General features: G+C 42.5%; 1 protein-coding gene across 1 annotated transcript in view; it reads right to left on the bottom strand.

Moving 5' to 3' along the window:
• Window positions 1-17155, bottom strand: part of FGGY (FGGY carbohydrate kinase domain containing) — a 197495-nt gene that overhangs the window by 165098 nt on the left and 15242 nt on the right. The window contains exons 2-4 of the mRNA XM_074961645.1: window positions 15242-15453; window positions 12592-12703; window positions 9440-9591 (exon numbers count right to left, since the gene is read on the bottom strand). Coding sequence (XP_074817746.1) covers window positions 9440-9591; window positions 12592-12703; window positions 15242-15442 — 465 coding nt within the window. The 5' untranslated portion in view covers window positions 15443-15453. The remainder of the gene's footprint in view (window positions 1-9439; window positions 9592-12591; window positions 12704-15241; window positions 15454-17155) is intronic.

A 17155-nucleotide genomic window follows, 5' to 3' on the forward strand; every position in this document is an offset into this window, starting at 1 on the left:
ATAATTCCACACAGACTACCAGCCATCAGATGGTGAAGTCATTCAGTTGCTACTAAAATAGACTGCATTTGAACCTGCGATCTAGAAGTGAGAGGTCCTATACTGCATTACCAGACTCACCAAGAGCCTCAGTGATTCAACTTTTTGTTAATTCTTTTTCTTGTTTTCCCCTTTTTCTTTGTTCTAAGTGAAAGCATGGACTACAGTAGGAGGGAGAGCATGGGCCATGAAGACTCTGAATATGAGAATGGAAGTTTGAGAGGAAAACAAAACCCACAAAATAAAAGAAAGCAAAAGGAGAGAGAGTAAAAAGGAGATGAACCAATTACGATTTGGAAGGTAGAATACAAGATAACTCTAGAAACAGGAACCCTAAACGTAATAGGAAACCAGCAACAAGTAAGGATCATCAACTACTTCCCAAACTATGAAGTCATCTCATTCCTCTGGGTGAATGAGGTCATTGTTAGGATATAGATATTCAGGCCTGTCTGCAAAAGCCTGTACTTTAAGAATTTAGGGGTATTCTTATCACTTGGCTAGTTCTAGAGGTATAAAAGAAAGAATCAAAATCACTGTCTGCTGGTGTAAGGGCCCTCTCTTACTGTGACTGTTTGAGGCCCTGTTCTTAGGCTAAGGCCTTTGGCTAAGCAGCAGAGGCAGCCATAAGCCAGGAAGCGAACAGTCACATCCTCACATTCCAAACTAGTCACATTGAAAGAAGGTGCTATTGGGCTGTTAGGAATACAATCCTGTCCTGAATACAATCCTGTCCTGATAATTCCTATCACCTCCAGAGAAAGGGAAGTGCCTAGAAAATGTAAAAGGAAACTTAGTTTGATAGCATCCTGTCTGGCAAGAACTCACTTATCAATAGCTGGGATGTGAAATCCTCATTTCTGTATTGTTTTGTCATTAGAGTTCCCACTTTGCTATTGTTTGTCTGTATAATCTCTGTCTGGTTCTGTGATTGTTTCTGTCTGCTGTATAATTAATTTTGCTGGGTGTAATCTAATTAAGGTGGTGGGATATAATTGGTTAGCTAATCATGTTACAATATGTTAGGATTGGTTAGTTAAATTTCAGTAGAATGATTGGTTAAGGTATAGCTAAGAATATTACTATATAAATTAGGGGCAAACAGGAAGTAAGTTGGGATTCGAAAATAAGGAAAAAGGAACTTGTATTTAAGCTTGCTGGAAGTTCACCCCAATAAACATCGAATTGTTTGCACCTTCGGACTTCGGGTATTGTTGCTCTCTGTTCATGCGAGAAGGACCAGGGAAGTGGGAGAGTGAAGGAATAAGCTCTCTAACAGTCATCTTCCACTTCTCCTCTTCTGAGTCAGAGACTGGATGTAGAAAAGTTCCATTAGATCATCTTATCCCACCCCCCACCACCAACCAATGCAGGATAAATTTGCTAAGGTATATTCTTGAGTGGTGCTTTTTCTTGTTTAGTTTTAAATTACTCAAGGGATGGGACTTCCACCCCTTCCTTTGGGAGATATCATAACCACCTGAAAGCTAGTGATATGACTCAAAATTACTTGCTTTGAACTCTTCCTATCCAGGGACGTTATTTCTTTTTTAATTCTACAATTAGGAGGGTGCAGGCCAAGCAACAATAAAGAAGTTTGCCACAGATTCCTCTGGAGTCTGCAGACAGGATCTGCTCATATGGTTTCCCAAGGTAGCAGATGGTCAGATTAACGTAACAGAAAGGAAAAGGTGAATAATTTGGATTCTTTTATAATATACACAAGGAATCTGCAGTTCATATGCAGTAAGAAGATGATGGCCCACAACATCAAGCTTTTAATCCAACTCTACTCAAACAGTATCTCATGTAAACCAATCTCCTAATTTATCATCTAAACAAAATAACTTTGCTGACAATTGTGTCCAACTAATTATTCTTTCTGGTACTGGCAAAGTTGCTAATATTTCTCGCCCAGTCGTAGAGCAAAAGCTTTGGAATGCAGAAGGTCATGTGTTATATCAGAGCTGAATTAGCATCTCCACATGGAACTAGGGAAAAGTCAATCTTGAATGTCAATCAATTCAGCGAATCTTTTGTAGTTCTTCCAATACTTCATATTTTTGAGCAGCGGATATACAGTACCTTTCTCTATATCTTCTTAGAGCTTCCTTTTATACTGCCATAATATACAAGATGTACTTTGCCATTGAGTTTATACTCCACTGATTCATTCTTGAGCCAAAGGAGGTCTGACAGAATTGTAAATGGCATAAGAGGTCTGATAAAATGGAAAAATAGTATAGGAGGACAGAATACTATACTGGCTTTAGAGCCCTAATCCTAAACAGACAACTCTTTGGGAAATACATACTATTATAAAGACATCACCTCTTGCACTGCTAAGTTCCAGTGCTTTTGCAGCCTCAGAAAATGTTCCAGTTAAAGCCAAGATTGGTATGTTGCCCAGAGGATGGTGGTATAGCATTCCAGTACACTACCAAACATCACAGACTTGTACAGGCATGGAAGATGTACATGCTAGGACCAGTGAGTTAGTGTTTTGCTACAGGAATCAGTATTTAGGGCACAGACATTAACAAATGTAACAAAAGAAATGTTGATCTGAACCCTTGATATAACAAAGCAGCCTTCCAAGGTATTCATTGTCTTAGTGCTCTTGAGAGAAAACTTTTGATATATTAACCTTCTTTTTGGAGTTAAAGGATGAATACAAAATAATTTCACTGATTCACCGCACCTTTTAAATACTCTTGCTGTCCTGGATACGAATGGGACAGCCTGCATCTCAACCACAGAAAAGTTTGCTTTCCTTTGATGTGTTCGGTATTTCCATTCCCAAGCATTCAAAAATCACGAGTCAGGCTCACACAGTCATGACAATGGTTATAAAAATCATGAGGTTTGGTTTTTGTTGTTGTTTTTTTTATTATTATTTTTTGTTTTTAAAGAAAAATAACTTTTGGCTTCTTTTTATTCGTCTTCAGGAGCTGGAGTGTTTAGGTGTCAGGATTTCAAGATTTTACTCCACAACCATAACGGCTAGAAACTTACTTTATTTTTAAAAATGAAAGATGAGATTCTCATGAATCACAAATTCAGGATTTGGCACTTTATGAAAAGCAATAACTATTGGGAGAGTTGGCAAGGCTGTTAATGTTCCTAAATACTATCTTAATAGCATGTGAGGGGTGGGGTGGGGCCCATGGGACAACATTAATAGAAAAAACAGAATATATGCCATTGCAGTATTTTTCAAAGACAACTATTTATACCTAGGCCAGCCAGAATAGATCATTTCCCTTAATCTCACTTAAACCACAAAATAGAATATGTTTTACTTTTTGATTCTGGAGAGTTGTCCAAGTCTGACCCTATTCCAGGACAAAAAGAAATTAGGGGTGACATGGGAATGCGCTGGCATCAGTAACAGAAAACACAACCAAAATGCAACCTGCAATGGAGCATGAGCTACAGAAATTAGAAGTCGTAAAGAAAATGTTTCCATATGCTCAAAGTGCAGCCAATGGAAACTTTTCACCAATGGCTAACCTTATGGATCGCCAGTATGTGTTCTGTGCAATGCTATGCCAATATTGCAAGAAAAATTTCTGCAGTGAAACAAGAGATTTGGTGCAAAGAGTAGCAAATCCTTGTCCCACTCACGTGGATGTGAACTTTGCCATTCACACAATGGGAATAGAGATTTGGTCCCTGTATTAGGCTCATATTATACCTGACCTGTTCCAGGATATAAGGTGTCCCTCGAATGCAGCACCCAAGTAAACACCAGGCAGATTTGTGGACCCTCTGCTCTGAGGAGCACAGGGACTGCTCCTTCCCATCCTTCTGGGGATGCACAACATGCACCACAAAGGGCAGAGATGGACAAGGAGAAGGAGGCAGGCACATCTCTGCCTCCTTATGCACTTCCCAGTGGCCACCACGTGGGGGAATAATTAGCAGCATCTCATAAAGAGATGTAGCAACATGTGAGCAGCATTTGAATGTCCTGCCATTCAAGTAGGCATTCGTTCTGCAGAATCCCCAGGGCTGCATGGCTTCACATGGCCCTTATTATTAGGTGGACTGGATGGAACTTCCCAGCCCTTTGTGAATAATGAACAGAGTTCCACCTTACAAAGATATCCATCTTCTAATACATCAGCTGAAGGAGCCTGCAGTTGTAAAGAACTTCAGAGACTTGTTCATCTTGCCACCACATGAAGAGAAAGTCCTATGTTACCGCACTCCAGTGAAGATCATCCACAAGATTTTAGCATCTAATTTTTTCAATAGGGGTCTGACAAAGTCATGTGCTAATTATATTCTGTTCCTTCATTGTTAGTGACTGGGTTGTGCCCCAGATGATGTTACACAGAGACAGCATCATCTGCACTGATGTACAGCACCTTGTTTATCCAGCAAATATTCTGAAGACATACACTTGCTGAGAGAAGGCACTGAGGGAGGACAAAGAATGAGCAGCTAAGCACAGACCATAAACAGCAGACGTTAGCACTGTCACAAAGAAACCCAAAGTGGAGAATAAGCCCAGAGAAGGAACAGCAGCGGCCTGAAGTAGAGATGTTTTTTGGTGCTTGAATCAAGAGGACAGTTGATATATTTTATCATTTTAAAGTAAAAAAAATCCCTATAAATCCCATTTTACAGAACTAGCCCAAGAACATAGGCTGGATTGCAGGAAAGACTTAGAGAAGAGTAAGTACAGTACTGTGCTTTCATGTTACTCTTGTCTTTATTTATTTATTTCCCTCTTCCCACTCCTATTTTCTCTCTCTCTCTCTAACAACATCTTAATTCCATTATTTCGAAAGCATCTGAGATAACCAGAGCTGGAGATGGGACACTAAATGGGGTGGGCTGGTCTTCCTTTTCTCTCAGTGCTTGGCTGACTGGTCCTCACTCACATGGTCAGGGTCTGATTGCCATATGTGGGGTTGGGAAGGAATATTCCTCTAGGTCAGATTGGCCGTGACCTCGGAGTTTTTTTGCCTTCCTCTACAGAGTGGGACACAGGTTTCTTGCCAGGATCATCTGGGTATAGCTCACTTAATCAATTCCCTGCCATTGCACGGCCCTCGGGCACTGGTGTGCCTTGGTCCCTCTTGTTCTCCACTAGTGGCACACAATAATTTTGTCTCCTACGGGCTGTAATACTTTGGTCTACTTCTGGCTGTTGGGTTTAGTGTGCAGGGAGCTGGGTGGTGCTGGTGGCCTGTGATATACAGAAGGTCAGACTAGATAATCTGGTAGTCTCTTCTGGCCTTAAACTCTATGACTGTGACTCCCTTCTTTATTCATTCTCTCTAACAACAACTTCATTCTCACCTCTCTGTTATTGATCCTTTCTATGACGTCTCCCCCCGCCGCCGCCACATTGCTCCTGTCCACAGTAGCTCCTGCCTGGTCCCATTTCACCTGTAGGGCTGCTCCTCCTTGCTGCCCTTCGTAATGGTGCTCCAGGAGGATTCAGCGCTTTCGGAGTGGGGAGGGGGAATTTCTCTACTTTTTGGAAGTGACTGTTCCTCTTCCTCAGGGATCTTGGAGGACTCCTCAATGGCAGGGCAGTGCTGAGTGGCTCCTTTCTTCCTGCAGCAATCTTCTCCTAACAGCTCCTTTGTTCACCAGCTGCTGGGCCAGGGTGCCCAGCTCTTCCTCCACCACTCTTCCTGAAGGCTCAGATGCCAGCTGCTTCTCTGAGATTCTCACTGCTCCTCCCTCTGGCCTTCTCTGAGGGTCCAGCAGGGTGTGCTGCTTCTCCTTGCAGCTTCCTCTGCCAGCAACTGTTAAATTCAAGGACCCTCCTCTCTGCTCTTTCAGTGAGCTCTGCCAGTCTGCTACTCCCCTGAGCACTTTCTAGCAACAGCCTATTGTGCGGCTGCTGGAGGTACTGTCTGTCTTTTTTAATTGCATGGCGGTTCCATTTGGGTTATATATACCAAGTGTCAGGGTGTACGTAGCAGGGCAGCTGCCCCACTCTAGTAGGCAGGGGTTAAAAGCAGCCCTGGAGAGAGCTGTGGCTGGGAAAAGCAGTGAGAGCAGTTGAGTGAGTAGCTGACCACAGCTGTGGCCAGCTCAATCAGAGCACAGTTGGCCCTGATAAGAGGGCTGTGGGCCAGGAGCTGAAGGAGTCTCACTCTAGTCCTGGAGTAGGAAGGGCTAGTTGCCTGAGAGCAAGGTAACTGAAGTAGAACAGTACTGGGGAAGGGCAAGAGGAGCTGGGGAGCTCCAGCCTGGTAAAACCCCAGGCTGCAGGCCTCGTGGAAGGCCTACAAAGCTACTGGGGTTACAGAGGTGCAGTCTGGGAATAGGCAGAGGCAGCTGGACCTAACCCCTTGCCAATGATGAGTGGTCATTACAGACTGCAGTTTGCCCCAGTGAGCAGGGGCTAGATGATGACTGGCAGTAGCCACTGAGGCAAGATGGGCTTAGAGGGTTGGGGGTTCCCCTGGGGAGGGGAGACCCAGAGTGTGAGGGTACTTCTGGAGCAGAACCCTGAGGTAAAGGGGCACTGGGGTCCAGGAGGGACATGGGGCCTGAGGCAGTCAAGACACAGGCCAGCAGAGGGCACTCTGGAGCTGGAGTTGAGCTAGTTCCCAAGACGACCAGCAGGAGGCACCGCACCAGTGAGTCGTCACTTTGCTACAGTGTAGCACACACAGCTAAACACCTAGTATGTGCCTGGAGAGGAGGAGTATCCAGAGTCCGACAGAGACAGATCATGGGTCCCTGCCAGGATTGGTAGGAATCTTAAAGTGCTGAGAAATGGCTACACAATAGAGGAACAGATAGTCAAGATAATTTTAAGGCAATCAACGCAGCTACTTAACAGGCCTATGCCTGAAGCTGCTCTTGAGGCAGAACCATTTACCGGAGCAAGTGGTAACTTGTAAGGAAAGATTATTTCAGACTTCATGGAAGAAAAATAAGCAGCAATGGGGATTTAAAGAAGAAAAATAAACTACTTACAGCTGCAAGATACTTTAAAGAAATCTTGTTAGTAGTGTATTTGGTGCCAGTTAGTACTCATGAAAGCTGGAGACTAAAGGCACTGATCACAGCCATGCACACACAGGGGGGCAGACACTGTGTAAACTTCCTCACACAGTTCTGCCAATACATCTCACTCCTACAGTGCCACACCCAGAACAATCCCTTCTGGTCCTCTTCTTAGCAAGGCTTAGGGCCATCTTTTTAAAAAGAGATTCTAATTTCGTGCTCATAAAGTTCCCGGCTAGGCTACTGACCTTCTGTGTGTCCTGTGTGAATTACTTACAGCAGAGTTGTACTCTGAAAAGTGTTGCTAAAAAAATGCACGCTGGGGATTCCAAGGCAGGCTGGCCCTCATACGATATTTTCTGAGTTAGGAAGAAAACAAATGCTTTTTCCTAACTGCTAGTCTTGCAGACTCACCCTAGGATCTGAAAGCCAAGCTTTGTTCTTTTTGGCTTGTGCACCAGTCCCAATAAAAAACAAAAACAAAACAAACAAAAAAAACCCTGCAATCAGAACTTAATTCTGTTCATGATGCATAAGCTCCATTAGAATCTAACTCTGCCATACCTGTGTCCGTTCTGCAGTGCTAACTGAAGTAAAAAATAGAAACCCTTATCTTTAATCAGAAAAGTGGATATGACTTTGAAACATGCAGAGAGAAGGTTAAGTCAAGTCCAAAAGAGTCAGAAAACTACCTGTAAAATCTGCATTTTACTTTCTTTGTGCCACACTTTACTCATCTATAAAATATTAATTCCTACCTCACTCTGAAGAATATTGTGAGGCTCAATTAATGTTTGTAAAGCACTTGAAGATATTTCAATCAATGGCACCATATACTGTTATGTGCAAATTATTATTATTCTAGTTTAGTGGACACTGATTTTGCAAAGTTAGGATATAATTCACTCCAGTGCAACAGACCTGCACCAAGGCTGTACCGCACTCTTATAAGGACTACAGTGGGTCTTCAGTGGTGCAGAGGATTGCTACTGGCCCATTGAACAGGGGTGAATTTCACCTTTACTGAGGGCTAGAATGAGTCTTTGCTTTTAGCCCCAAACATGCAGTAGTATGTAGCTGTACCACCGCAAACAGCCCTGTGAAAGAATTGTGATTCAGTTACAATTTCTTCCATGCTCCCACATTGTGTGTATGCGTGCACACATATGTGTATGTGTTAATTTGCATCACCCTTTTACTACATGCAAAATAGTCCTCAGCGGCTGGTGTGCTGGGCTGCTTCTTTAAGACTTTCCTAAAGAATAATGCAAATATCAAACTATAAAATGACCAGCTATATGCTACTCATGGCTCAGAAATGGGAAGTATTTAATAGGTGGATATTCATGTTTCACCTCAGCATCCACAAACATTAATTATCTTCTATTAACATTAATCTGTCAGTATCTGCTTCTGCCAGTTAGCTCCCTTGACCTTCCCCAGTCTGCACCTTGTTACTATATGATGTTTCATGTTTTTAAAGAGAAGAAACATCAGCTGTTCGAAGCTGACAGAACATAATTTACATTTGGCCTTCATTAAGACTACAGTAAGCATCATTGAGACCAAATGTAAAAAGCCAGATTGGTGAAGGTTATGAAAAATTCAGGTGGCAAGCATTTTTCCTTTTATCTGACAGTTATTATTAAGAAGCCATATGTCAACCTACAACACATAAAATTTAAGCATAAGAGACAGCATTAGAATTCTGCATTATGAATAGAGTGTCTTCCTCCTACAGATGGGCTACTTACTACAGATGGGACTGAACTGGTTAGGTGCTTTTTTGGAGGCCTGCAAGTGTGTTAAGGATTTTGACTGAGTTCTGTACTCGTGACCAAAGCCGTCTTGAATCATTTCACTCCTGAAATGATTTCATTTCACATCCTTCTGGCTAGGCAGTTCCATTTTGAGACAATGCTGATTGCAGATCCCTCTCAGAAATATCACAGACATCACTTGAGAGTAAGTATAACCATGGCATCTGGAGTAGGCAGGGTAGCCAGGTAATTAAAGCCTCATCTATTTCCAATCCCTATTAATCCGTAAGCCAACTACATACTCCTGTCTTCCTTTTACAAAATGGATAGCCAAAACATCTTACCCCAAAACAGCATAACAGAGCCATATGACAGGTTCTAAACTGAAAATATCGAATTACCTCACACAAAAAAAATTTAGAAGCAGTCCATGAAAAAAGGGAAGCTCTTAGGGTGGGATTTTCAAAAGCACTCGAAGTTTGCCTCCCTCAGTTTCCACCACACTCAATGATGAAAAGCCCATTGCCTTCAGCAGGAGCAGTGTTCGGCCAACGCTGAGTGTTGTTGTTTTTTTTAAATCTCATTCTTAAAATGTTAACAGTGTCAAAGACTTCAACCATCAGCCAGAAATCTGTCACAATCTAAAACATACTCACTTCTTTCATCCACAGCAATTTAGGTGGTTGCATTTCTACAGACATCACTCCCCCAACATAGCTCAAAACACTGTGTTGAGTTCCATTGATTCTGTCCACTTGACTGGCTGCACGATGGTCCATCCACAGAATGATGTTTCTTTTACATTCTCCTTACCAAAAATAAAAACAAAGACAGACAAATATTTTAGTCTTGGTTAAATCCTTCCTTAATATTATACGTTCCCAGGTGCCAAGCCACTTGGCAATGTCACTTAAGAGCATAGAATTTGAGTACCGCTCTCTGAAATAACACCAGGTGATATTCATTTAGGATGAATTCTTGGCTCCACTGAAGCCAATTTTCAGACATGCTGAGAAACCACAACCCAAATTGAAGTAAATGGGAGCAACAGGTGCTCAGGACCTCTGGAAAATCAGCCTGTAATAATAGGACCTTTCACCCCAAGAACCAAAATCACATGACAAAGTGTATTATTTTATTTATTTACATATAAAAATATACAAAGATGCCTACATTCCCTAACATTATTAAAATCCCAGCAACACTAAAGTTTACAAGAACTCATGTTTAGAATTCAAAATGACCCTGACAAATTAGAGAATTGGTCTGAAAGCAACAAGATGAAATTCAATAAAGACACAAGTGCAAAGTACTTCACGTAGGAAGGGAAACTCAAATGCATAACTACAAAATGGTGAATAGCAGGCAGGTATTCGTATTGCTGAAAAGGATCTGGGAGGTATAGTGGATCACAAATGAAATATGAGTCAACAACATGATGCAGCCGCGAAAAAGGCTAATTGCATTCTGGGTTTTATTAGTAGGAGTGTCATATGTGAGCCACGGGGGATAACTGTCCCACTGTACTCAGCACAGGTCAGTCCTCAGATGAAGTACTCGGTCTCATGCTGGATGCCACATGTTAGGAAAGTTGTGGACAAATCAGAGAGAGTCCAGAAAAGAGCAAAAACATGATAAAAGGTTTAGAAAACCTGACCTATGAGGAAAGGTTACAAAAACTGAGCATGTTAGTCTTGAGAAAAGAAAAGCTGATAGTAGTCTTCAAATCTGTTGAGAGACGTTATAAAGAGGACTGTGATAATTGTTCTCCATATCCATTGAAGGTAGGACAAGTAGTACTGAGCTTAATCTGCAGCATGGGAGATTTAGGTTAGATGTTAAGAAAATCTTTCTAACTATAAGGATAGTTAAGGACTGCAATAGGCTTCCAACTGAGATTGCAGAATCCCAGTCGTTAGAGATTTATAAGAACAGGTTAGACAAACATTTGTCAGGGATGGTTCAAGTATACTCTTTCCTGCCTCAGTGCTGGGGGCTGGGCTAGATGACTTCTCAAGATCCCTTCCAGCCCTACATTTCTATGATTCTATAACTCAGCTAGACACAGACAGAGACTCTTTCCAAATGCTTCATTATTGGGAGAAGGCTGCTCAAAAAAAATATGAGAGATAATTTGCTGAAATGCATTCACTTTGGAGATGGATAGTAACACCCGTGGGCAAGACTACAAACACTTTAGAACAAGAAGTGAAGAATACCTTATCTAAATCAACCTACTGAGGGCACATTAGATAAGCAAAAGGTAATAATCCAACACTCCCAGCTTCTATCAGTTGCTGATACCATTATATGTTCAGGTGCGTGGCCACTGATCTGTACTTGATCCCCAAAGTGCAGTCTAAGGAGAGCCACAAATGTGATGCACATTAATATTCCTGACATAAATTCAAATGAACGTTAAAACTGTGAGACTGGCTGAAAAATGCCCTGGAGCCCCACAGGCAGATACGAACATTAGAGAATTCCATGAATTATATACTTTTTATTTGAGGACAAAATTGTGTGCAGTCACAAAACCTATTTTGGTTTTGCCCCCGCTCCTGGAAACTCAAAGTGAATAACAAGTGGGAATCAAATCTGAGTTAGGGATGGCCAAAAAAGAGCTGAGATACAGGCTGGAACAGCCACAAATGATCTGGGACACACAACTAGGCTAAAATTTAGCAGCAGAGATTTTAGGGCAAAGGAGCTATTTTGAAAAAGGTAAAAGGGGTGACTAATAGGTCTTAGAGTAGAAAGGGACTATTGTGGCTGTGACTATACTTATTGATTGATGTCCATATCAAATCTTAATTAAGAATTCACAAACTACCTTCATTACCCAGATCAGCTTGTGCTGATTCTTCTGAAACAATTTATTCAGAAATGAGTGGAAAATTAAAATTCTAAAAAGGATGGTGCTGACCGTTAGCTGTGGTGGCACGGGGGCTCAACATACTACTTCGCTAATCTAACAGGCACTTTACTCCTAAAACGTTTGACATTGAATTAGCCAGAAATAGTATCTCCGTCTCAGAAGTGCAGAAGATGCCCAGGCAAAGCCTTCTGCTTCCTACACACCGTGGCGGGCCCCGACAGTGACTTCTAACCTAAACAGCTAAAATGTGCCAGTACTACATTACTCAGTTCTCCCTGAAAGCCATCATTTACGTGTATTTAAAAATCAGTGGTTAGTTCAGTTGCGGGGAGGAGGGGAGGGGAACTTGTTTAGAACAAAGAAGTTGTTTAGAACCTAGCTTTCTCTTAGGAATAAATTGTATATCAGAGGAGAGCTGTGTGAATGCTATATCAGGATGCCTGATATTGATCCAAACCCTAAGGGTATGTTTAAACACCAACTTGGGCTCAGGCTTCGGGGCTGTTTCATTGCTCTGTAGGCTTCTGGGCTGGCTCCTGAGCTCTAGGGGACGCTGCAGCGAGGGAAGGAACCAGAGCCCTGGCACTAGCCAGAGCCAAGAAGTCTACACTGCAATGAAAGAGCCCCGCAGGCCGAACCCTGTGAGCCCAAGTCAGCTGGCACAGGCCAGCTGTGAGCTTTTCTTTGCTGTCTAGGCATACCCAAAGTGGTTCTGATCTCAGTTTGTATCAGGCATTACAACTGAAATGATTACAATCTAGAGAGAACTAATGTTCTTAAGAGATCTGTGTAACTCAAGGGGGCTTCTCATGTAGACCCATGTCTACAGGATTCGGCCCTTACACAGGACATTATGGCAAAATCCTGGCTCCACTGAAGGCAGTAGCAAAATACCTATGCCAAACTTGGTTTCTGTGATGGGGGTCTTACCTTCATAATTAACTGCCAAGGGCTGAAACTGCTTATCCACAACAACAAGTGAACACGTAGCATCAAAACCGAGCCCTCGAATCCAGGCAACATCTACTCCTTGGATGACTTTCTGTGAACATACACAAGAAGTTCTTAGACACAAATATGCCCAGATGCACGCACATGCTAATGCTTTACAAACAAGAGGTTATAAACTGGAATTATAAACAGTGATGAGTCAAGCTCAAAAGCTTCTGAGATTCAGTTTGCTTAAGCACCTAAAAATCTGGATGCTAACCCAAAATGTATACAAATTATGCAAGCCTCTTTGGTCTGAAAAACTGGGACTCAGTCTCATGAAAACCTCTCTTGTAGTCCAGGTTCTTACAGTCCTGGTTGGAAGCAGGACGCACAGGGATGCACAAAAAGGGGGAAACACGTTATGTTAATTTTATCGTCTTTCTGAAAGGTTTGGGTTGCACTGGGTGTGTGGCTCAGGCACAGGGTTGGGGGTTAGTATTTCATCTAAACCAGGGCCTCTGAAGCTCTGATTCTCTGCACCACTTCTGGGTCAAAACATGTCAGGGAGTTTTTGTTTTTAACCTCACTTAGCACCTTATCGCAATTAAATATCCTAGCAGAAGGCTGCCTGTAAAATTGGTCTTAAGTGTATACTAGGACTAATATCACTGCTCTGCACATCGCCTTCGAAAGGCTACCCAGCAGAGGTAGCCCTCAGTTAAAACCCTGGAACTCACTGATCCCAGACCTTATGGAAGCTCTGAACTTTGTGGCTTGCTTGTGGTATTGCAAAGAGAGAGAGGAAAAAAAGGCACCCACACTGACTAACTTGCAAGTGAGGTTGCTAAGCCTCCTAGGAGGTAATTATGGGTATGTCTACATAGAAATTAAACACCTTTGGCTGGCCCAGCTCAGCTGACTTGGGCTGACAAGGCTCGGGCTGTGAAGCTGTAAGACTGCTGTGTGGACATTGGGGCTCAGGCTCTGGGACGACACAAGGGGGGAGGATCTCAGACCCCAGGCTCTAACACTAGCCTGAACATCCACACAGCAATTTTACAAGCCCACAGCCCTAGCCCAGGTCAGCTGACCTGGATCAGCTGTGGGTGTTGAAATGCTGTGTAGATATACCCAAAGTGATACATGGCTACTGCTTGGTGACAATAACCCCCCCTGTTTAGTTAGCACTGTATTGAGAAATATTTTCTTCAGAGCTGTTTGGTAGTAAGGAATCACACCCACTCCCCTTTAAACGGGACCTGCAAGGTCTTTAGTACTACGAGAAGATATTTTAGGGGTAAAAGGATGCCCCAGGGCAACAGCAAAGCAATTTATAAAGACAGAGAAAATTAAACAGGCAGAGTAAAAGGGCTGCTTTGCTTGTCCAGCTAGTCACTCTTCCTTCTCCCCCTCCATCTTATTCATATCAGGGCACTTGCTGCAGAGCCAGGCTCATTAATGTTTGAAAAGGCTGATCAATAACAAGAGAATGGTGAACTGTCCATCTGCAAATTACCAGGCATCTTATGAATATTTAAAGAGCCAACCTCGGAACACAGAGCAGCCTAAGATTGTGGCATTTTTAAGGACAAAAGTGCCTTTTTACATTCACTGCCAATCAAGGTCACCGTACAATTTTACTAAGGGGATGTATAAATTAAGATTCCTGCCCAATAGATACAAGAGAAGAGAGGGAGAGGTGATCCCTTATATATTCAGCACAGTAAGGTTTATTTCAGTTTCACAATATGTAAACCAATGACCCATATGCCAGTATTTTTGTCCCTGTATTTCCTCACATTTGTATTATAGTCGTGCCCAGAGCCCTCAGTCAGGATCAGGAGCTCACTGTACTAAGCACCTTCCCTGCCCAAAAGAGCTTACAGTGTCTCAGCTCTCCCTCAACAGCTGAATAATGAGCCCCCTTTTTGGCCCCAGTGCAGTCCAGTTGCTCACCATCAAGTCAGTTGTACATGCCAGTAGGTTTTGAGCATCCTTGACTCCCAAAAGGGAGGATGGTCTCATGTATAAGGGAGAGACAAGGGGGGTGAGGTAATATCTTTTATTGAACCAGCTTCTGTTGGTGAAAGACACAAGCTTTCAAGCTCCACAGGACCCGAAGAAGGGCTCTGTGAAGCCTGGAAGTTTGTCTTTCACCAAAAGAGTCCAATAAAAGATCTTACCACGTCGACCTTGTCTCTCTCATATCCTGGGACCAACACGGTTGCAACAACACTGCAAACAATTGTGGATAAGGCTCAGACCAATGAATCAGGAAATCTGGGACCGGATCCTATGCTCACTGAAGTCAGTGATGAAGCTCCCACTGATCTTAGTACCCCGGCTTCTATTTCCAGTTGTTTCACAGATTCATTTGTGACCTTGGACAAGTCACACAACCTCTCTGGTCGTCCAGTTCCCCACCTGTAAAATGAGGATAGTGTCTGAGAGGCTACATCATCTGTATCTAGAAAGTACTTTGGTCCAAAAAAAAAATTTTTATGATCAATCAACCGTACTGTATAGGAGAGCATGCACAACCGAATGGGAGGTGGAAGGCACTGACTGGTAGCCTGCGTCCCATTATAGGAGTTAAATACTACCTGAAGCATACATTCCTTCCATTTTTTCAGTCCCCTACATATACCTTTGTGACTGTGCAACAAGCAGCCCAGATGTCATCCGAGGATTGCTCATAGTGGTCTGGTTTGGGTTCCCAAATTTGGATTGACTGATCCGCATGTGCCACTATTGTCCCAAATTGGTCTACCAAAGCCGCACGAACACTTGCTGTTCCAACATCAATCCCAACATAGTAATTTACTGGATCCTGCTTCTCACTCTGCATTTTAAATAAGCCTGTAAAAGCACAACAAGTAAAAAAAATCTGGTTTGAAACACATTAGCATTTTACCTATAAATAATTATGGTGATGATGTTGATAGTGATGACGAAAAGTTGTACCACATGAAACAAAGTGCAGATCCTATGTAGCCATTTTGACTGTTTGGTAGTAGAGCAGAACAATTTTTGCAAGTCTTCGCTATAATTTTTAAATTAATTGCTTCTTCAGTCCTCCTACGGCTTGTGTTCTTTTTCTGCAAACATTCCTGTACTTGAGCTTTAGTGACATAAATGTTTCTGGAAAGCAAACATCAAATTTGCAAACAAGATTATGCATGATAGAAACGTGACCATTCATCCAATCAGGTGAGCATTTATATCTCAGTCAAGCTGAGAGAATTGCAAATAATAGTTGAAACTAATGGTTTGAAGGTTCAGATAAGCACCTAAAAGTCCAGCTGCCTTTATGAATAATAAATCACACCAGAGAAACCTGCACAATTAGACTGAAACTTTCATTTTGCAGAAATCAAAAACTACTAGTCAATCGTAGTCTCTGGGCACATGTGAAGTCACTATAAAATACCAAAGAATTACACACACATCCCAAAAAGAAAATCAGCTCAAAAAACTCTCCAGATGTCAAACAAAACAGTTCACACAAGTTACCAGCCATGTTTTAACAATCATGATTTTGTTTTGTTCATTTTTTTACATTTTCCCCACAACGACATGTCTTGCCTGCAATTCCAGCTCATATTCATCCAGCTCCACCCCCTTTTACAAATGCCTCACCATTATTTATTAATTTTGATTATTAGACTGATAAAAAACGCTCCTACTCAACAGCTCCAGTTACCCTGCTGTCACTTAAGTGGGGGGAGGGATAGCTCAGTGGTTTAAGCATTGGCCTGCTAAACCCAGGGTTGTGAGTTCAATCCTTGAGGGGGCCACTTAGGGATCTGGGGCAAAAATTGGGGATTGGTCCTGCTTTGAACAGGGGATTGGACTAGATGACCTCCTGAGGTCCCTTCCAACCCTGATATTCTATGATTCTAAGTACACCGCCAGTTTTACAGACAGACAGACAGACCCCTTAAGAACAATCCAGCCAAAAAGCACCAGCCCAATCCACCTGAGATCCTTCACCATTATATCCCTACTCTCCCCAAATGCCCACAGAAACAGATCAACCTTGCAATGTGCCCAGAAAGTCAACAGATCAAGTGATCTTGCACTGTGGGGAAAGCAACCTTAAAAAGTCATGGTTCCCTCCTGGAGGTCACTCTACCAAAAGCTTCATCTCTTGTCACATCAAGGGGATTCCAGTTTGACCACCTCTGCTAACTCAGATGGGGCAGTATGGCACAAAGAGAGAGGCAATCTGCAGGTCCCAGGCATTTAGGGCTATATCAGTTAAAATCAACATCTTAAAATCTATCCAGAAGCAAAGTGGAACACAGCATAGATGACTGGTTTTATTTGCTCTCAATAAAATTCTCTGCTTCCCAAGGGCCTGGAGTCAATGGAAGTAGAATCAGACGCTAAGCCCCGATTCTGCAAAGACCTGCACACGTGCTCAACTTTAAGCACGTGAGTAGCCCCTATGGACTCAACAGGACTACTCAAATGTTTAAAATTAAGTGTATGTGTAACTCTTTGGAGGAATAGGACTTCAGTGGCCAGGTGCCTTCTGAACCAGTTCCAAAAAAACAGT

Source organism: Natator depressus, chromosome 8 (genome assembly GCF_965152275.1).
Source record: "Natator depressus isolate rNatDep1 chromosome 8, rNatDep2.hap1, whole genome shotgun sequence".
Classification (NCBI taxonomy): Eukaryota; Metazoa; Chordata; order Testudines; family Cheloniidae; genus Natator; species Natator depressus.